The 23,263-nt window shown below is 37.5% G+C and overlaps 1 protein-coding gene across 5 annotated transcripts in view; it reads left to right on the plus strand.

Moving 5' to 3' along the window:
- The window catches only part of IL33 (interleukin 33), a 38,798-nt gene extending 18,563 nt beyond the window's left edge, over nt 1–20,235 (plus strand). For 2 of the 5 annotated variants that reach the window (XM_032291087.1, XM_032291088.1), the window contains exons 2-8: nt 4,665–4,766; nt 12,848–12,973; nt 13,518–13,643; nt 15,191–15,316; nt 15,881–15,931; nt 16,776–16,867; nt 18,234–20,235. In XM_032291087.1, the coding sequence (XP_032146978.1) occupies nt 4,676–4,766; nt 12,848–12,973; nt 13,518–13,643; nt 15,191–15,316; nt 15,881–15,931; nt 16,776–16,867; nt 18,234–18,431 (810 nt within the window). In that variant the 5' untranslated portion in view covers nt 4,665–4,675 and the 3' untranslated portion in view covers nt 18,432–20,235. Of the gene's footprint in view, nt 1–4,664; nt 4,767–12,847; nt 12,974–13,517; nt 13,644–15,190; nt 15,317–15,880; nt 15,932–16,775; nt 16,868–17,015; nt 17,302–18,233 lie in introns of those variants that run through there. The other 3 variants (XM_032291089.1, XM_032291091.1, XM_032291090.1) reach the window with 3 other exon arrangements.
- The last annotated feature ends 3,028 nt before the right edge of the window (nt 20,236–23,263 follow it).

Raw genomic sequence — 23,263 nt, forward strand, 5'->3', positions numbered from 1 at the left:
TCATTTAATTGTGGTATTTTAAGTTCCTCTATCTTAAATTATGCAAGCTAATACTGGTTTATGGCAAATTTCTTCTAAGTGCATTCTCTCAAACTAGTCCATGAAGCTAAGAGGGGAGAAAAAGGTTATGAGATCAAATAACTACTGAAAACAATTAATTAAGCAAAGGTACCCATGATTCTTCAATAAAGGACAATCAACACTTTTTCTATGCTAACATGAGTCTGACTCTCCAAGAGATAAGATGTAGACTAAAACATTTCCTATATTTATTTGAAAATGTAACTTTTTATTAAAATATTCTAAGATTATAAGAAAGAAAAAATAACTTTTTTAATGACGAATAATTGTTTTTTCTAGGATATAAGTATCCTTGGGTAAAAGAGAAAACAACATCATGGCAATGTAATTTTTACGTTAGTAAAGTGTTACTTCATTATCTACTGTGTGTAGGGTACTATATAAACTATTTTATGTACAAGTTAAAATGTAACTACAATTAGGTTCCCTATCTTATTATTCCAAACGTGTGATTACAAACTAACTACCATATAGAGAAATTTATTATTTCAAATAAGTTGGACAATTGCTTTGTATATAAGAAAGGCTGAGTGTTTGGAGTTAAATTCCCAGTTCTGATTTTTTTTTTCCTATTTTGAGGAGAAAAGGGAGAGAAAGAGTGGAGGGAGACATGATAGGAAAGTACTGGCAGCAACATGGAAGTCAGGAGGCTAGATTCTGTTTCTGGCTCTGTTTCATAATCCTAGGCAAGGCACTTAATCTTCAGAGTTTTAGTCTACTCCTCTGTAAAGTTAGGGACTCAGTAAAATGATACATAGATCCTCTGCTTCTAAGCATTCTTTATCAACAAAGGTGGGAGAATCCAAGGGAGAAAATAAGGGTTAATGTGAAGTATTTAAGCTGTGGGAGCACAACATTTACTCCTGTGGCAAGATTGAGAGGCAGAATAGGTAGCCTTCAACTGGCTGACCATTGAGGATTTTGCACATGGGACTGGATGTAAACAGGTAGCATGCACATATGGTTATAGCAGTTCTACCTAGACAAGATCATTTGGAGTTTCAGCCTCCAGAGGTTTGTCCAGGGACAAAATAAGTGTGCATAAAGTGTATCTTGTAATGAGTCCTCTAACCCAGGAATTCAATGTTCCTCTTTTGACTGCTAGAAGAGATTATTCATATGAAGTTTGTAAGAGATTTAAGTTGTAACCACTGCTGGGATAATTTGGTTTGCTTGTTTATAATGTAGCAAAACAAGAGGCCAATACTTAAAAAGAAGCAGCAATGATTATTGATAGAATTTCAGGCAATGTCAGAGAGTTTAAGCCTAGAGAAGGAGTCCTGCTCTCTCCACAAACCACTGCAATAGTGTCACACCCTGATGCTGAAGCCAGATTGCAGAATCATACTAAGAGAATGTGGAATTTTTTGCAATTTATGAAACAGAACTCCCTGTTTTTTCAGTATGACACAGTGACCTAGCATGATCATCAAGGTATTGCATCAATTGACATTCCTCGCTTGAATCAAGTATTAAATTGGGGGTTGCAAGATAGTGATTTGTCTAATTCTGAGAGAGAAAGAGGGAAAAAAACAGCTAGGCAGATAGTTAGGGCAAAGTCCTTGGCAGAACTTTTCTTCTAACAAAGAGTAGCCTGAGAGATCGAGCTGCGAACATAGATAAGGAAGCAAGCTCCAGCACAAGAGTGCCTTCTGTGTAATCAGCAAGTTTCATATACATTCAGTGGGCCTCAGTGAACACATTCCTTTTTTGGATACTTGCTCAGGAGGGCTTGCTTGGAACATGCCTATAGCTACTCAGATAAGAGGAGTTACACTGAGCTACCCATGCCCACAATGGAGGATTCTACCCCCTAACACATGCATAGTAAGGGAAGTCAAACAACATGGAGTAACTTAGGCTACCAGCTCACTTGAACACTAGAAGGAAAGGGTTGGGGTTGTCAGGAATTCACACCTTCTGCAGATGACACACCTAGTCCTAACCAGTTTGTCATACCTTATATAAATAAAGCACCCCCTCCCTACTAGCTCCTTTGTAAAAACGCTTGTATTCCACTATAGAATAGCAACCCATTTTCAGGACCCCTCTCTGCCACAGAGAGCTTTCTCTGTTTCTTTTGTTTATTAAACTTTTGCTTTAACCTCACCCTTGGTATGTCCGCATTCCTTGATTACCTCAGTCATGAGATCAAGAACTCCAGGTGGTACCCCAGACAATGAGGCCAGTTTCAATTCTATCATTCCTTCTATAATGAGTAGATCTCTCCCTGTTCATTGAATTCTTGAGAAACACTGTGAACTTGTGGATTTCTTTAAATGCTTTATAGTAAATTACCACCATTATTCTTTTTGATCCTCAAATTGTGGCAAGTTCGGCCAGCAGGAGATCTTTCCCAGTGGCTCATGCATATGCTTCTGACACAACCTCACTAGTTTTTTAGTGACTTTGCTTTCTGACACAACAGGATGTTCCATGTTCACCACTACTTTACCAGCTCCAGATCTGGAGCTGTGGTTCCTTTTAGTTGAGAAAGTATTAAGAAACTAAGATATGGGCACACTGATATTGCTGACACAAATTTAACATTCCACAGGTTTTCTCATGACTTCTTTTATTTTATGTTTGTATCTCCTTTCCCTTACAATCAAACACCATGTAACATATCTACTTATTTCCTCTAAAGTATAACAAAACAGTCTCAGAATTGCAGTACCAATATTTCCACTGTCTACAAAAAGAGTCAAACTTTGTAAAATAGTTGAAGAGATTTATTCTGAGCCAAATATGAGTGACCATGGCCCGTGACAAAGACTTCAGGAGGTCCTGAGAACACATGCCCAAGGTGGTCGGTGTGCAGCTTAGTTTTACACATTTAGGGAGAAATGAGACTTCAATCAAATACATTTAAAAAATACATTCGTTTGGTCCAGAAAGGTGGGACAACTTGCAACGTGGGGTGGAGGGTTCCAGCTGGGAGATGAATGAGGGATAAAAGACTACAGTCAACTGGGATCAATAGAAAGGAATGTCTGGGTTAAAATAAATGATTATGGAAACCAAAGTGCTTATTTGCAGAGGAAGCCTTCAGGTTGTAGACTTCAGACAGAATAGGTTATAAAATGGCAAGTCTAACATAGTGGTATTTGTGTATCTAAACATATCTAAACACAGAAAAAGTAAAGAAAGTAAACATATAGTATGAAGATTAAAAAATAGTACACTTGTACAGGGCACTTAACCATGAATGGAGCTTGCAGGACTGGGAAATGAGTCTAGGTGAGTCAATGAGTGAGCAGTGAGTGAACGTAAAGGCCTAGGTCATTACTGTGCACGACGATGGACTTTACGATCACTGTACACTTAGGCTACACTAAATTTATTTAAAAGTTTTTTTCTTTTTTTAATAATACATTAACTTTCCTTACTATAACTTTTTTACTTTATAAACCTTTAATTTTTTAAATGTTTTGACTCTTGTAATAACACTTAGCTTAAAACACAAACATCATACAGCCATACAAAAATTTCTTCCTTTATATCCTTATTCTATAAGATTTCTTCTATTTTTAAATTTTTTCAATTTTAATTTTTTACTTTTTAAGCTTTTTCCTTAAAATCTAAGACACAAACACACACACACTAGCCTACGGCTACACAGGGTCAGGATCATTAATATCATTGTCTTTCACTTCCATATCTCATCCTACCAGAAGTTTTTCAGGGGCAATAACACACATGAAGCTGTCATTTCCTACAACAATGTCTTCTTTTGGAATATCTTTTGACAGACCTGCCCGAGGCTGCTTTACAATTAACATTTTTTATAAGTAAATGGAATACAATCTACAATAACTGTACGAAGTACAGTATAGCAAATTATAAACCAGTGACATAGTCATTTGTTATCAAGTATTATACACGGTACATGATTGCATGTGCTATACTTTTATATAACTGGCAGTGCAGTGGGTTTCTTTACACCACTATCACTACAAACATGCAAGTAATGAATTGTTCTAGGATGTTATGATGGCTACAACACCACTAGGTGATAAGAATTTATCAGCTCCATTATAATCTTGTGAGACCACCATTAAAGATGCAGCCTATTGACCAAAGCCTCATAGTGCAGTGCAGAGTACCATATCCTAGCATGAATGCATAGTTCGAATACTATGTTGGGCTGGGCCCTGTGGCTTATGCCTGTAATCCCAGCACTTTGGGAAGCCAAAGTGGGTGAATCACGAGGTCATGAGATCGAGACCAGCCTGGCTAACACGGTGAAACCCCGTCTCTACTAAAAATACAAAAAAATTACCCTGGCTTGGGGGCACGTGCCTATAGTACCAGCTATTCGGGAGGCTAAGGCAGAAGAATTGCTTGAACCCAGGAGGTGGAGGTTGCAGTGAGCCAAGATTGCACCACTGCACCCCAGCCTCCGCAACAGAGTGAGGCTCCATTTAAAAAAAAAAAAAAAAGAATACCATGTTTAAACTTTACTGAAATAATTATTTCCTCTTTATGGTTATGTTACCAATTTGGTACTGAGCTAGCCACAGTTGTTTCTGTTTGTTTTCAAGTTGAGACAAATAAACTCATGTTATATTTTAATCCAACAGAAGCCTGAAAAATGAAGCCTAAAATGAAGTACTCAACCAACAGAATTTCCACAGCCAAGCGGAAGAACACAGCAAGCAAAGCCCTGTGTTTCAAACTGGGAAGTAAGGACTTAAGTATCTCTGAACGTTTTACACACTATTTTTATCGGTTATCAAATCTTTACTATTCCAATGTTTATAATGCTATCTGATCAAAATCTAAGAATACAAGAACTGAAATCAAAAGGAATGACACATAAGGGTATAATGCAGCAGACTGGCTTTAAATAGACCATATATAACCAATTTGGCATGTTTAACACATCACAGGGCAGAAACAGCTGAGATCATCTGAACCTGTGAGTAGTGATAAACTTGATTATAGCCTTTTATATCAACGATTTCTTGTTTCACATACCTTCTGCCACCAAATCCCCAAAACCTTTCCCTGATAAACTGACAAAGTTTTAAGCAGATCCACTTTCATTCAACAAACATTCATTAAGACCTTTGGTGGTATCAGGCATGTGGTCTTGACTTGCCGCTACTGATGAAGAGAGTAACAAGTGAAGATATTTGACTAATCATCTCAGTCCATCTGTGTTGCCATAAAAATATACCCGAGGCTGGGTAATTTAACCCTTTTCCCATTTAGAAAAAAAAAAAAGGCAAAGCTTGCTGCCAGTGCTTATTTTAATTTTACATAAATATCTCTTCGAGGCCAAAGCAAATGTGATTTTCAGTGCAGAAATAGAATATAAAAACTGTTCTTGGAGTTATTTAAACAGAACTACCATCAGCATTGTCTATTTCGGAAAAAAAATCAGATTCATTAAATGAAATTTCAGCCAACAACTGTTAAAGAACTGTTCAAAAATGTTAATATCACAAGTAGGAATGCTACATTTTCTAGGATTTGACACTTTCAGCAATCAAAAATTACTATATTTTATAAATGAAAATAACCACCACTACTAAAAGCAGAATACTAAATAGAAAGACGTCTTTTGTTTCCAAAGTTGATATACTAGAGAGATGTAAAAATAATAATAAAAGTGGGATCTTTCGTGGCAAAGTTGTCTTAGAGTAAACACCACAGTTGTAAGCGCTGCCAGCAATTATTCTCTGGGCAAATGGGAAAAGGCAAAAGAGGGTTTATTTGGCTTACAGTTTTGCAGGCTGTACAAGAAGCATGGTGCTAGCATCTGCTTCTGGTGAGGGCTTTAGGCTGCTTCTGCTCATGATGGAAAGGGAAGGGAAACCAGTATGTGCAGAGGTCATATACGGAGAGAAAAGAAGCAGGAGAAACAGGAGAGGAGGGACCAATCTTTTTTCAACAACCAGTCATCTTGCAAACTAAGAGTGAGAATTCACTATTGTGAGAATGGCACCAAGCTGTTCATGAGGGATCCACCCCACGATCCAAATACCTCCCACAAGGCCCCACCCCTAACATTGGGGATCATATTTCAACAAGAGACTTGGTGGGACCAAATCAGCCAAAGCCAAACCATAGAAATAAAGCAGAAACAACAAATAATGCTCAAGTCTATCTAGCTGCAAACTCAGAGTTTGTAATAAGATGGAAGGTAAATAAAGTCAGATGGCAGTTATAGCTTTGAGATTAAAGGGCTGTTTAACTTTTTGATCCTTAAAATTGTCTGTCCTAGGAAGGAAGTATGCAAATTTATTTATTTATTTTTACTTTTTTTCTTTTGAGACAGTCTCACTTTGTCTCCTAGGGTAAAGTGCAGTGGCGCAATCTCAGCTCACTGAAACCTCTGCCTTCCAGGTTCAAGTGATTCTCCTGCCTCAGCCTCCCAAGTAGCTGGAATTACAAGCACACACCACCATGCCTGGCTAATGTTTTATATTTTTGGTCAACATGGGGTTTTACCATGTTGGCCAGGCTGGACTTCAATTCCTGATCTCAAGTGATCCACCCACCTCAGCCTCCCAAAGTTCTGGGATTACAGGCATGAACCACTGCACCTGGCAGGAAGCATTCAATTTTAGAATCATGTTTTTCATATGGGAGCAGTAACACAAAATAAAGTAAACAGAGTCCTGGCACATGGGAAAGAAAATGGAGGATAAGGAATGATGGTGGGAGGGACTGGCATATCCTTGTCCTTCATGCTCCTTTCCATTTCTCTGTACATCTTTAAGGCTAGAAGAGAAAGCAGTGTTAATATCATCTCTGTCTCATTCTGTCTTCCCCGAGGCTCTGGCCCACCCACACTGTTCTTTGGTGACCAGAGAAAGCACTAATTTGACTATGGTTTCTGAACAACCAGGAAATCACAGCTAAATTAATCCTTTTATTTGTAGCTGAGTCAAAATGCTCTCCGTAGAAACAGTGACTCAGTGACTTTACATTCCTAAATTGCCTCTCAATAAAGAATGCATTTTCTTTGTATCTCAGGAAATGCCAGCTCTTTATAGACACTGGAATGAAAGTGGGCTAGAGTTTATGCCAGAGTTGGTGGCGTTGATACAAAAGTTAAAATGATACCCCTCCTTTAAGGGAACAATGGTCCTAACTACTTATCTATGCCATTTAGAGCACAGTGACAAAAATAATCTCCACATCACATTTTTTATTACACTTTAAGTTCTGGGGTACATGTGCAGAACATGCAGGTTTGTTACATAGGTATACATGTGCCATGGTGGTTTGCTGCATCCATCCCCCTGTCATCTCCATTAGATATTTCTCCTCATGCTATCCCTTTCCAATCTCCCTACCCCTGCTATCTCTCCCCTAGCTCCCCATCCCACAACAGGCCCCCAGTGTGCACATCACATTATTTTAATTGTGCCTCAGCAGATCTTTCTTTCCAATAATATTGGCTCAGTTTAATATTGTACTCCCCTCTTATTTGCAGGGAATATGTACCAAGAAACTGTGGATAGTACCGAATCCTATATATACTATGTTTTTTTCCTGCAGATACATAACTATGATAACGTTTAATTTATAAGTTAGGACCAGGAAGAAATTAACAATAACAACTAATAAAAAAGTAGAGCAATTAGAATAATGTGCTGTAATGAAAGTAATGTGAATATCTGCGCTCTCTCTCTCTCTTTCTCTTTCTCAAAATTTCTTACTGTATTTCACTGCGGGTAACTGAAATCATAGAAAGCAAACCCACAGATGGAGGCAGAGGAGATAGAGCTACTGCATTAAAACTGTCATGATTTAAACAATCCTGGTGAAAAATTCGACAGATATCTCTGGGGTATATGACAGGTGTAAACCACTTCTCAACTCAGAATGCAAGATATGTCATATCTTGTTTTTCTAAATAAGCTTCTGCTCTAAGATCCCAAGAAACAAGGCAAGAAAGCACATTTAATTCCTTCTCTTATCTTGAGCTACCAGGATCTAACACAAGACACAGTTCACAATGCCACAAAACATAGTAGCCAACCACTGCAAGTATCACCACAGTCAGTCCCACATGAGTGTGGTCACTCCCAGGGCATTTTGCTTCTAATGCCAACAGGGTGCAGGACTTCTTGACCTGAAGGAAAGCTTCTCTCACAACTTGTCCCTTACCAATTTCCAGGAAGCTACTTCCCAGGGTCAGGGTTTTCTTTTCTCCTACTTTCTCTCCCCTACATCCGTCAACACTTTCTCCTCCCTAAAAATTCAGCCACCTTCACTCATGGATCTAGCCAGAGGTCACAACATGGGACCCTTGAGACAGATCCATCAAGCAGGAGTATTTTATTAGGACTTAATTGTGTTATTGATGTTCCTAACTGAGTCAATTTTCTTAAAATTAGTTTATTTTTAATGAAAATCTAAATGTATATAGTTTCTCTCAAAAAACCCAAAGATCTAGAAACACTGGATCCATATCTTGCATGGCAGTAGTTGGCTAGAACTGATTAGAGATCAACTCCTTTAGTGTGAGTCTACCCGTAGAAGATTTTCTGTTATACTAAAGGAGATTTGACTTTATCCTGTAGACAGTAGGGAATCACTGAAAATGTTGAACTGAGGAATGATAAAATATTTTTACTTTACAGAGATCACATTGGTGAAGTGTGATGATAGTTATGTGATGATAAAGTGAGGAGGCAAGAGTAGAAACAGAAACTGATTAGAGGTCTACCACATTCATCCAGGGTACTAATGATGAAGGCACGACCTAAGACAACAGAATAGAGAGGACGGACTAGATTTCAGATATATTCAGAAGGTGAAATCAATAAGACTTAATGACAGATTGAATAAATTGTAAGAATGGAAAGAAGGAAAAATGAATGATTCTCAGCTTTTTTATTTAAGAATTGGGTAGATAATGATAGAGAGTTATTTTTCAAGATAGGTAATTCAGGAGAAATATATCGAGGTAGAAAAAGATAAAGAAATTTTTATTATAAGTACTGCCATGGTTTGAATATTCCCTCCAAAACTCATGTTGAAATTTGCCATTGTGATAATATTAAGAGGTAGGACCTTTAAGAGGCGATTAGATTATAAGGGCTCTGCCCTCATGAATGGATTAATGCCATTGTCATGGGAGTGGGTTAGTTATTGCAGGATTGGGTTTCTGATAAAATTGATGAAGTTCAGCCACCATCCTTTCATTGTCTCACGTGACATCTTTCAGCATGTGACGCCTCCCACCATGTGATGACATGACAAGAAGGCCCTCATCAGATGCAGCCCCTTGATCTTGGATTTCCTAACCTCCAGAACCAGAAACCAAATAAAACGCTTTTCTTTATAAATTACCCAGTTCATTATATTCTGTTTTGGCAACAGAAAACAGACTAAGACCAGTATATTTTAATTTTAGGTAGCTGCAGGTCACCCAGATAGAGATGTCCAGAATTCAGAAAGATATACACAGAAAGAGACAGCGATGCGTTAAGGTAGCTGGGTCAAAATGCCTTGTGGAGAAAGAACAACAGATAGAAAGCTCAGGAAAAAGACCAAAGGTAGAGTTACAGTTTGAGGAGTCATCCGCCTCTAAAAAGGTGATCGAAGTCATTGGAGCAAGCATGATTGTCCAGGAAGAAAGCTGAGTGACAGAAGAAGAGAAAGACAAAACCCTGAGGAACACCAACATTTATGAGCAGACAGAAGAAGAATAGCTAACAAAGAGACAAGGTGCACTAGTAAGAGAGAAACAAGAAGAACCTAGGGAAACTGGTGACATGGCATAAGGAAAGAGGGATTCAAAGAAAGAAGTAGTCCTGAGAGTCCAATGCCACAGACAGGTTAAGGGTAGTAAGCAGTAAGAAGAGACGTTGGTAAAATCCATGCTTGGGGAAGAAATGAAACATGGAGTGATTCACCTCTGTGATTTCTATCAGCCATAGTCTGGTTCTCTGAGTGGCAGAATTATGGAAAGATTTCCAGGCCCCTTCCCATTTACTCAGCAGAAATCCCTGAGGGATTCATGTTGCTGTTATGATGAAATAAGCTATGAGAATTTTCTTAAAATTTGTAGTAAGCCATTGCCCTGAGGGAGCAGGCAGGATAGAGACATAGAAAGTGGTAGCAGCCCTTACATACATTTGAGCTGGCTCTTTGACCCAAGTGGAATGCTCTCTCCTGCAGACTCCACATGCCCATGCCACCTTTGCACTTTCCTCTCCAGAAGACAACCCTCACACTTTCAGCTGCCCAGAACACCAAAGCATATGTTCTTCAAAATTCTGATGCAAAGTGTTTTCAATACTTCAAATGTAGTAACCCCCATCCTTGAACAATACCCAGTGTTTGTCCTACTAAATGCTGTCCCCCTCACCTATATCTTTAACTCTCTTCTTATCTCCTAAGGGCTTCTATAACCTCAGTACTTCCTCAATATTGTGATCCTCACTTTTAACTACCCAAGACTGATATCCTGTTCCCCACAGAGTCCACACTCAGTATTAGATATGCCTATCATGTTCCCATGTGATGCTGACTACAATATAAAGAATATAAGGAGTGAGCATGCTTTCAGTTATCATCTTATGCCTCTTAGCTCTGAAAAGACAATATGGTATAGTTGCTATGGTTTGAATGTTTCCACTAAAACACATGTTAAAATTTAATCACTATTGTAACAGTGTTTAGAGGTCAGATCTTTAAGATGTAATTAGGTCATGAGAATTCTATCATCATGAACAGATTACTGCTGTTATCATGGAAATGGTTTGGTTATCAAGAGACCAGGCTTGTTATAAAAGTGAGTTCACCGGATTTCCTCTCTGTCTCTCATACTCAATGCTGCCTTCCACCATCAGATTATCCTTACCAGATGCCAGCATAATATCCTTGAATTTGCCTGCCTCTAGAAGTGTAAGAAATAAATTTCTCTCTTTTTTTCTTTTTTTAGAGACAAGGGTGCACTCTCTCACCTAGGCTGGAGTGCAGTGCCTGATTATAGCTCACTACAGCCTCAAACTCCCAGGCTCAAGCAGTCCTTTGATCTCAGCCTCCCAACTTGCTGAGACTATAGGAGCAGGTCACCATGCCCAGCTATTTTTTTTTTTTTTAACTTTTTGTAGGGACAGAGGCTTAATTTTTTGTTGCCCATGCTGGTCTTAAACAGCTGGCCTCAAGCAATCTTCTCGCCTCAACCTCCCAAAGGGCTGGGATTACAGGTGTGAGCACAGCACCTGGCCAATACATTTCTTTATAGATTACCAAGTCTGTAATATTCTGTGATAGTGGCAGAAAACAAATTAACAATACTCAATAAAGTATTGTGTTAAATTACTTGCGAGGAGAACAAGTACAATGCTGGCTCTGGCACTAGTTTTCTTTGTGAAATACCTTTGTAAGTGTAAAAGCACTACAGTATAAATGCAAGATACCACAGTTGATATTTCAGAACTGTGAATCAACGGTAGAGAGTTCCAGAGCGTACGTAAATATAATTAAGTGGTCTTCCCTTGTTAAATCAGTTGGAGATAAAGGTACCTACTCATCTGAATTGGAAGCAAGATGTGGATAATTCAAAATAATAGCTAACAAAAGTGTCCCACTTATCTTTAAAAAGCATTATTTTAGGAAGGCAAATCCTCTGGAGAGTTTTTTTTTAATTCATAAAATGGATCCCAAAGTCACAAATAATTAATTTTCTGAATTACTGTGACTAATTGAAATTTGACTTCATTGTATAAATTGCTTGATAATTCATTTACTACATAATGTTAAAAATTGAGATCCTATGACTCATGTGTTACAATTTTCTTTTCTAACTGATTCTGAAAGGCTTTTTATGATTTTCCAGGTAGCAAATTTAATTTTCTTTTTGAGACTTAGATTTTCCTTTAGCAAAATGAAACAATTACTGAATAATAACTTTTTTACTTTGACTAATTTGAATGTGCATTTTGTTAGTCCCTCAAATTGTAGTGTAGCATTTTCTTAGACAGTGGTAAGTGGATGGTAATGGAAAGAATAGGCTTGATTTTAGACACACTTCAGTCACAACTTCTCACCAGCCCTGTAATGTTGGGCAAGTGTCATGACTCCTGAGAGCCTCAGATTATCGTCTGTAAATTTGGGACAATAATGCCTATCTTGTAACATTATGATGAAGAATTTCTGGGTAAAATTATTAGCACAGTGTTTGGCCCACTATAGACACTTAATAAATGGTAGTTATTTTATTATTAATAACCTTTGTAGACTTCAGCCATCCCTCCAAAATTATTAAAAGTGTATTCTAGATAAGGAGAAGAGATTGCACATTTCGTATGAGTAAAAGATCCCCCTCAATTAGGCAAAGATTGATATATGTTGGATATAGGTTCACATTCCCTCATATGGAATTCTGAAAACCAAAATTTTTTTCTAACGACCCAAAGTTTTTCAGAACTTATTTGGCAGCAAAATACAACCTAAACTCATTTCTCAGTTAACTCCTGATGTGAACTAACATGAGGTCTTTATTTCACTTTGTGTAAATTTTCCTATGTTTCAATATAAAATTAATTAATCTTGATTTTGAGATTTAAAAAATTAATCTCCCTTCTGGGATGCTACGTATGTATAGTTATATGTTCTACATTACAATCCTAAAATCTAAAAAACTTGGAATTTTGAAACACAGCTGGCCTCAAGGGTTTCTGATAAGATATGGTGAACCTGTACTTGCTTTCTTGGTCTGCTACACTCAGGGTTTGTAAAAGGATAAAGATGAATGTAATGAAACAGTCTCACAAGTTTTTCAATTGTTTAGAATCCAAACAGAAGGCCAAAGAAGTTTGCCATGCGTACTTTATGAAGCTCCGCTCTGGCCTTACAATAAAAAAGGAGGCCTGTGACTTTATGAGAGAAACCACCAAAAGACCTTCACTGAAAACAGGTAAGAGGAACTGTACATTCTCTGGCAATAATGATAGGTGTCTATTTGCCTTCACTTACCACATTTAAATATGCAATTACTTTTCCTCACTTCAAGATTCTTTTTGGAAAATAGGATGATGAACTGCTTTTTAGCTATTTTTAAAAGGGCATATAAAGAATTTTCAATAGCATGACAGAAATGGTTATGCTATAATGTTAAGTGAAAACAGAAGATACAACATTATATGTAAATATGTTCACAATATTTTTAAGTTTTTTTTTTTTTTTTTAATTTAAAGGAGGTAGGTTTAAGTGTTAATAGTGTTTGCCTTTTGGGTGTTGAGACTCTGGGTGACTAGTTTTCTTCCTCCTGATCTCTGACAAGTGTGCCCTACTGAGGTATAAGGGGTACCAGGAGGTATTGATCCCTTTGGACTATGGGGTGGCCAAAGCCCTGCAGTCAATCACTACTCTCAGCAAGCAGCCTTAACTGGGAATCTTCAAAGGAATGTTTGTGCAAAGTGGGGATTGACAGTCCACTCCTAACCCCATCTGGTCTGCAGGTGGAAAGCACAAAGAACACCTGGTACTCACTGCCTGTCAACAGCAATCTACCATGAAGTGCTTTGCCTTTGATATATCAGTGGTCCCGAAATATGCTAAAGCACTTCATGCTGCAAGTATCCCAGGTATGACTGGTTACAGAGGTGATGTGGGAGTGAGGAGGGAGGTATGACACAGGACCCTGGAAAGTGCTATTCCAGGTAGCAGTCCCAAATCTATGTCTTTAGCATGTACCAGAAACTTCTGCCCATTTGCAACTGATGTGTCCATCCAACAAGGCAAGGCAGCTGATCTAATAATGCACATGCATTCTCTAGTTAGCACTCCATCATTATCGTGAAATGGTTGCTATGGATTGGAATCTCATAGTCATTAGTTTTGGTGAAAATATATTATTCTTTGGGAACAAAACTCATGTCTCCCCCACCAAATTTCAACAGTTTGACCATGAAAGAAAAGAACTATTATATTTTTAAATATAATTCCAACACTTTATACATTTTAAGTAGTAGTTCAGATGGTTTTAAATTTTATCACGTCCTTGTACAAGGTCCCAAGGTGATGGTGACTATCAAGAGGTGAAGAGATCATCATTTAAAAAAAACTTGGCCAGGTGTGGTGGCTCATGCCTGTAATCCCAGCACTTTGGGAGTCCGAGGCGGGCGGATCTCCTGAGGTCAGGAGTTTGACACCAGCCTGGCCAACATGGCAAAATCTTGTCTCTACTAAAAATACAAAAATTAGCCGGTCATGGTGGTATGCACCTGTAATCCCAGCTACTTGTGAGTCTGAGGCATGTGAATCACTTGAACCCTGGCAAACATTGCCGTGACTCGAGATTATGCCAGGGCACCCTAGCCTGGGCAACAAGAGTGAGACTCCATCTCAGAAACAAGAAAAAAAAAAAAAAAACTTTACCTGGAACTTGCAGTTGCCATTTCAAGCATTATTCCTGCTATAAATGTCCTAAATTCCCAGAAGCAACACTGAAGTTTCTCATTAAGTATTTCTAAATCATTTACTTTAGAAGTTCATGTACAAATTCAGTATGTAACATTCTCCTTAATATTTTGTATCATATTTTTTTCCAGGCCCCATGTAGGTAGTCCCTAAATCTGCTCCAGTTTACTTCAGCAGGCTACAAAAATATTATCATTTTCTATTTATATTTTGACACTTCTTAAAATTTGGGAGCACTGCACTAAGTGTCCCTGTTATTTAGCCAGAGGAGAGAATAGGCCTCATACCTGCATTCTCCAAGACTGTCAGAAACTTCTGGGTAACTCCATACTTTATAGATAAACATTTATTTATCCATGTCTATCAAAATACAGTCCCTTCTTTACCACGGTCCTCAGACCAAGGGGTGTCATAAAGTGAAAGTTTCCTCAGACAATGTCTGTTACTTTCCATCATCTTTTTCCCACCAAACCCTCCCAAAAGTACACTCATACAGCCTCCCAGGGCCTTCGTGCAGGAAACTAGTATCTTTAATCCCTTTCAAGGGTCACATCTCAGATTTTGAGCTATGTAAAGCTTCTGCAAAAGGCTTTCATCTACCCAACAGTGACATACAAAATGCAACTCAAATTGCAAAGATGTTTTTTGAGCATTTTTTAAAAAGGTTGCCAAAAGAATTGTGCCTGACAAGTTTTTGAATTCTTAACAACAGGAATTTCACCTATTACAGAATCTCTTGCTTCCCTAAGCACATACAATGATCAATCCATTATTTTTGCTTTGGAGGATGAAAGTTATGAGATATATGTTGAAGACTTGAAAAAAGATGAAGAAAAAGGTAGAATATTTTCTTTTTCTATAATGATATAATAATGACTAATAGAAGTAAAACATCTTAATAAAACTAAATCTACCAAACTTTAAACAGTGGATTAAGTTAGACATGGCAAACAGGTCACACTGTGTGCTAACTCTAATGCATTGGTAGTGGATGCCTGAATCCACTTCTGTGTTAAGAAGGATTCAGAAGTTTCATCAGGTTCATCAGAGAAGAACGCTGACATTGAAATGTGGTATCTACTACGAAAGACAGAAAAAGGGACCACAGTATTTGCTATCTCTAAATTATACACTAGATCTTTCTAGTTTTAATAATATCACCAAAGTACAACCTTTATGCCAATACTATGAAAAATATTTTAAATATTTTAATAGCAACTATATTGGAGAATTCATCAGAGCATATTCATGCATTTTTGAGACCTTTCTCAAAAGCACATAAGTTTTGCTTTTATTGATATGTAATAAAAGGGGAGGATTTTTCTGATGGTATGTATGTGTTAGAACTGAAAACTTAATAAAACTGTATCTCACCAGAGGGATTTTATGCCTCCTCTTTCAGCCAAAGTGTTACTGAGTTATTACGAGTCTCAACGCTCATCAAATGAATCAGGTAATTTGGAGGGCTGGGTAGCTATAGTGCTTGAAATATTAAGTATGGGGTAAAGATAAATCCAAAATACCCGATGGGAAAAGAAGATAGTCACAGAAGGTTATCTACAACCCAAGCTCATGGTAAAACTTAGATTCTCAGAGGATGTATTCCCATCCATTTTACAGCTTAATCGTTAGGGTAAAGTTTTAGCTACACTTAATAGAGATCCAAAACAAGACTGGCTTATGCTAGAGAAAACTTTTTGTCTTAACCAGGGCTGAAATGGGAGTTCTGCTCAACAAGTTGTCCAGGGACCATCTCCTTCTATCTTGTGGTTCTGCCAACATCTATGTGGTTCGAGAGTACTTAGGAATGTGACAATGCCCGGTTATCAGGACAGAGAAAAACAGATGCATGCATTTTATTTCCCTTTAAGGGTACAACCTAGATGTTGCACCTAACACTTCCTCTCATCTCACATTGGTCAGAACTCAGTTGTAATACTAAGCCATAAGAAAGCAAGCTGGGGAATCTCCTATTACTATTCCAAAAGAGGAGTAAATATTGGGGGACACTATGGCTTTACATGCAGAAAGGAAAGCTGATGCCCAGAGAAGTATCCATTAGGGTCACAATTCTCCAGTTAAAAAGCATATAAGAAAACTAATTTATCTCTGGTTTATAAGTACCCTCTACTTATGAGTGACTCTTGAATTTGGGTTCAAATATTTCTAAGAGACCTGTTAGCGAATGAAGTAATTATGTTATGTAACATCTTAGACTCTTTTCCTGTATTAAATTCATTTAAATCAAGATGAGCTACAGTTCTTAACTTTATCATTTATAACTTCTTAATTGTAAGGTGATGGCGTTGATGGTAAGATGTTAATGGTAGCCCTGAGTCCTATGAAAGACTTCTGGTTGCATGCCAACAACAAGGAGTGCTCTGTGGAGGTAAATATACATATATGATTATGGAACTGTCATGAATGACTCTACCCATGTGTTTAGATTTGGGTGTTGGGGTATTTTGCAGAAGAAGTTTTTTTTTTTCCTGTTGTACATAAAGCACAATCACTTACTACAAATGACTTGCTTCTAGGGTAAGGAAGGGAGGAAAGTGGCATATATGACTTTACTACTGAAAATCTGCTCTCCACCAGCAGTACAGCATCATCTGGGAGGTTGTTAGAAATACCGGATTCCAGGCCCCCAGAAATAAATTGGATTCTGCATTTTAAGAAATCTCCAGGAAATTCATATGTGCCTTAAAGTTTGAGAAGCACTGTTATATAGTATGATCTCAAATCCTTTCTGTTTGGCCTTAGGAACTACTATGTTCCTCTAGGAAACATTTCTTTGTGTAACATCATTTTCTTAAAGAAATAGAAAAAAATTTTCCACTCTGAGCCTGCTTAAGAGAAGTCATAAGCATTTCCGTGTGCCAAGATTTATAAATAACCTAACATCTACATTCTGAACATAGGATTCATTGCACACTCTTTAGTTAGTAAATGGCATTATTATATGGGTCATGATGTGTAATTATAATTATCTTGACAAACCAGCCAAAGGTAGAGGCATGGAAGAAAACAGAAGAACATAATATAGAAGATAAATTATATAAATACACAAAATTATAAAGCTAACGCAACCATGTAAGTCCTTATTAACATAAACGGTGGATGGTAACCAGCATCTTCCTAACCAAAACATTCCTAAGCATATATAATCTAGTGTTTGGCATGTAAAACTACTCAATAATAGGGCTACTTAGACCGAGCTCTATTATGTAGCAAGCATTGTGCTAAATGTTTCGCAAGTATTATTTTATTTAATACAGTAACTCTACAATGGAGTTGTTGTATTGCTCAAATGTTGCTGTGTAACAAATCATTCCAAAGCTTAGTGCCTCAAAATAATAATCATTTATATTTACTTATACATCTGTAGGTATTTTGGCGATTGACTGATCTAAAAAACTGGCTAGACTTAAAAAATGAGGCTTGAGAGATAAAGCAACATGCCCAAGGTCTCAGAGATAGTATATGTCAAAAGTAGGGTACAAATCCAAAACTACTGCATCCAGATCCAGTCACCCTAATCCATGCTGCCTCTCTATCAACTGTCAGTGAGTCAGATCAAAACCACCCCCACCCCTCTATTCACTTCTCCCCTCTTCTCTCCACTACCGACTAAGCGAACTTGCTAGAAATATCAAGTCATAAATAAGTATTCCCCTTTAGTTTCCAATACGGACAGGTTAAGTTGACTCTGAACTTCCCATTCACATATGGATTTCTTTCTCTCGTTTCCTCAGCTCCATAAGTGTGAAAAACTACTGCCAGACCAAGCCTTCTTTATCCTTCATAATATGCCCTACAACTGTGTTTCATTTGAATGCAAGACTGATCCTGGAGTGTTTATAGGTGTAAAGGATAATCATCTTACTCTGATTAAAGTAGACTGTTCTGAGAATTTGTGTGAAAATATCTTGTTTAAGCTCTCTAAAACTTAGTTGATGGAAACTTGTGGGTCTTGGGTTGGGTACCCAAATGCTACCACTGGAGAAGGGATGAAAGATAAAGAGACAGGTGACACCTAAGGGAAATGAAGAGTGCTTAGCATGCTGTGGAATGTTTTACTTATTATGTATAAAAATATTTTTTCTAATCCTTTTTTAAATTTCCCTCTGTAAAACTGCATATTCAATACAAGTATCAGTATACTAAATAGGATATTGGTAAAGAAACTGTCAACATTCTAGAGTACAGTCTGAACTTTACTTTTTTTTACTTTCAGTCCAGAAAGAACTTCACATTTAGAGCTAAGACCACTGAGGAGGGCAAGAGCCAGAGTTCAAGTCTCTCTGCAGGCAGGGATCCATTTTAAAGAGCTACTTAGAGAAATAATTTTCCCCAGTTCCAAACAATAGGCTCAAACACTAGAGCTGCTAGTAAAAGGAAGACCAGATGCTTCTTAGAATTATCATTTTTTCAACTGGAATAAAATGTCAAGTTTTTTTGTAGATGTCTTAGGCAACACTCAGATCAGCTCTCCTTTACTGTAAGGGGATATGGAACTTCAAAGGCCCACATGCCAAGGCAGGATAACATAAATGTATGAAAAAGTAAAGATAATTGAAAAATTAAGAAAAATAAATCCAATATTTGTAAAGTGAATAACTTCATCTCTAATTAATTTTTTAAATTCTGATTTTTATATGTTGAGTTTACTTTAAGCAAGACATTCTTACATTAGGAAGTGAAGTAAATTTTAGTTCAGACGCAAAATTTCATTTATTGGGAATACCTAACACACCAAAACTTTAAAAAAGAAAAAAAAAAGTACTGAGCCACAACATGTTTTAGAGCATCCAGGTGCCATATAATCCAGCTACCATGGTAAGGCCAGAAATCCTCTAACCTACCAGAGCCTAGATGAGACACCGAATTAACATTAAACTTTCAGTAACTGACTGTCCCTCATGTCCATGGCCTACCATCCCTTCTGACCCTGGCTCCCAGGGATCTATGTCTTTTGATATACTCACTGCCGCATTAGGCAAAGTTGCTTCTAATCCTTGTTTCCCACGTGCACAAGTCTTTCTGTTGTCCAGCTTCCTGATAACCCTGCTTATTGTGGAATATTCATTTGACGTCTGTCTCTTTTCATCTCTTTTAACCACCACGTCCTTGATATATCTTTTGCACCCCCCAGAACTTCATTTCTGTATCACCTGACCTCTGGATGCCAAAACTTTTATTCTTCTCTGTCTGTTGCAGAATTTTAGATAAACCTATGAATGGCGATATTTTTTGTTAAACATCTTTGTGTTTTACTGTCACCAGAGCAATGAAATTTATACTCAACTACATAATAACATTTTTAACTACTAAAGGAATAGTTTTTGTTTATTTTAAAGTCTTAGCAATTTCTATTATAATTTTTCTTAGACTTAATACTTATGATAAATGACTAACATAGTAATAAAATATTTATGAAATATGACCTTTTCTGAAAGTATGTACTTTTACATTTCTAATTTATTGAGACCTATTAGATGTAAGAGCTGGTAGAATATAAAAAAGACTGAGAATTACTGTACACGGGCATTACAATTGTAAAACAATATATCTTTGCTTCATTGTTTTGTCAATAATTGTTACCAGAGAGATAAAAATAAAAGCAGAATATGTTTCCCTTCTGAAAAACATTATTGATATGTGCTTCTGTATGACAAACTTAAAATGATTATTAAATAGCCAAATATATCTACTACTTTGTTTATATTCTTGAATAAAGTATATTTTCCAAAAGTACGTGAGACTATAATGATTTTATCATACGATGACTCAATATTCTGAAATTCTTAACTGAAAGTAAGCATACTCTAATCTACCAATGTTGGTATCTGGGGTAGGTCATTACCTGGTAATTTTGGTGATACATAGCTAAGTAATAGTTTCAAGAGAAGAGATTGTGTCTTTTTCACCTTTGTACAGTCAGTGCCCATCCTAGTGGGTAGCACAAAGGTGTTTAGTGACTTTTACTTAGGATCAAACAGCCAACATGTACCTGTATCAGAACCTTGGTCTGATAATCCTGACTCCTTATTAAAATAATTTTCAACTCAGCTCATTTATTTTCTGTGTTTAATTTTCCTTTTTAAAAAAATAATTTCCACCATCATTATAGTCAGTGTAATTTAATTAAAATATTCATATGTGTGGTGGCATTTTTGTCACTTACCTGCATGTGTTTTGATGGTCCAAATGCACATTACTGGAAAGAATTTATTCATTTCATTGTATCAGAAAGGATAACTTTGCCAAAACTTACTTTTTCCTCATTTTATTTATGTTCTTTAGGTTTTATGTATTTACTGAATATCTTGAAATATTGTCAAGAAAATTTTATTTGAATGAGTAAAATGACTTAGAATTGGGAAGAAATAAGTAAGAGTCGAGATTCAGGGGTAATTTGGAAATAAAATTGCCAATCTAATTAAAAAACAGCAGCTTGATTTAAACCTAAGACAATTTATTTATAATCTCCACTTCTGCAGAACAAAATAAGCCAAATCATAATTTCAATCTTTGTGCCTTGTGCTGAGAAATTTCATGATGGATGGATATCTTCAGCAGCAATCCCATTACTGGGTATATACCCAGAGGAATAGGAATACAAATTGTTCTACCATAAACATACATGCATACAAATGCTCACTGCAGCACTATTCGCAATAGCAAAGACATGAAATCAACCTAAATGTCCATCAGAGACAGACTGGATAAAGAAAATGTGGTACTTACATACACTAGACTACTATGCGGTCATAAAAAAGAACAAGATCATGTCTTTTGTGGGAATATGAATGGAGCTGGAGGTCATTATGAACTTATGAATAAAAAGAAGGAAACAACAGACACTGGGGTCTACCTGAGGGTAGAGGGTGGGAGGAGGAAGTTGAACAGAAAAGATAACTACTGGGTACTGAGCTTAATTCCTGGGTGATGAAATAACCAGTACAACAAACTCCCATGACATGAGTTTACCTGTGTAACAAACCTTTACATGTACCCTCAAAACTAAAACAAAAATTAAAAAATAAATTAATTTAAAAAAAAAAAGAAATCATCAACTGCTGTACTCCGGTGGGGGTTGGAGTAGTAGGCTTGTCCCAAAACTCCTTCTCCCCTCAAGTATAAGCCTATTCAGCCCTGAAATTTCATCTTCTAGCAGGTATACATCAGATAGGTACCATATGTACGGGACTTTGCTAGGCACCGTGACAGCACAAAAGAAACCTAAGCCATCCTCCTTGTTCACATGGAAATTAAAACATCTACCATATGTATTATAACTCCAGCTCTGCAGTACAGTTGTACAAAGATGAGAAAGATTAGTGTGGGTTTGTCATCCGGGAAAGAAATAAAACTGAATTGCCTATCCCCATTCCCTAACACCCACTCTGATCTATTCTTATATCCATTCTCAAGGACATGTTATGCAGGTTCCTCATGAAGATCTTAAGTAAAAGGGGTAAATTCAGTTGTTTCAACCCCTTTAGTGGTCAGGATTGGGTATAAAGACTTAGGAATCTGAGGAAATAAATCAAGAAAAGAAAGTGAATGCAAGTTGGTAGAGAGAGAATCAATGAATTATTTCCTACTGAAGTGCCAAGATGACTGTGATGGTTAATATTAGGTATCAACTTGACTGGATTGAGGTATGCCTAGATGGCTGATAAAGCATTGTTTCTGGGTATGTGTTGCCAAAGGAGACTGACATGTTTGTTTTTGAGACAGATTCTCACTCTGTCACCTAGGATGAAGTGCAGTTGAGCAATCTTGGCTCACTGCAACCTCAGCCTCCCAGGTTCAAGCAATCATTCCATCTCAGCCTCCCAGGTATCTGGGACTACAGGCACGTGCCTCCACATCCACCTAATATTTGTATTTTTTTTGTAGACCCAGGGTTTCACTATGTTGCGCAGCCTCGTCTCAAACTCCTGGGCTCAAGCGATTCACCCGCCCTGGCCTCCCAAAATGCTGAGATTACAGGCTGAGCCACCACAGCCTGCCAAGAATGACTTTTGAGTCAATGGACTGGGAAAGGAAGAACCACCCTCAATGTGGGTGGGCCTCATTCAGTCATCTACCAGCACAACTAGAACAAGGTAGATGGAAGAAAGGGTGATAAACTTGCTTGCTTAGTCTTCTCACTCTCTCTTCCCTTTCCGGGCACTTGCTTCCTCTTCTCCTGTCCTTGGACATCAGACTCTAGGTTCTTCAGCTTTGGGACTCTGAGACTTGCACCAATGGCCTCCCAGGGGGTCTTGGGCCTTCGTCCTCAGACTGAGGCCCACACTGTCACCCTCCCTGGATTTGAGGTTTTCAGACTTGGACTGAGCCACTCTACCAGCTTCTCTTTTTCCCCAACTTGTAGATGGCCTATTTGGGGACTTCACCTTGTAATCATGTGAGACAGTTCTCCTTAATAAACTCACGTGTGTGCATGTGTGTATATATATATAAAATTGTGCGTGTGTGTGCGTGTGTAACCTGGTTCTCTCCTCTGGAGAACCCTGACTAATACAAAGATGAAATACTTGTTCAAGTTTAATTACAATCCCTAGCACAGAGGATGCTCCCACAAAGAGATTGCGTGAATCAATGTCCAGTATATTAAGAACACGGTTGGTTTGCTACTCTAGAGGCTGTGCAACTTTGACAAGGTAAGTAACCTCTCTCGATATCTATTTCTCCTCTGTAAATAGGCAGTACCAAATACTGTAATTATCTACCTAATATCCACAACCATCACCACTACTGCTTTACCAAAGAC

The sequence above is a fragment of the Sapajus apella genome, unplaced genomic scaffold (assembly GCF_009761245.1).
Source record: "Sapajus apella isolate SASKATOON/1434 unplaced genomic scaffold, GSC_monkey_1.0 scaffold24, whole genome shotgun sequence".
Taxonomy (NCBI): Eukaryota; Metazoa; Chordata; class Mammalia; order Primates; family Cebidae; genus Sapajus; species Sapajus apella.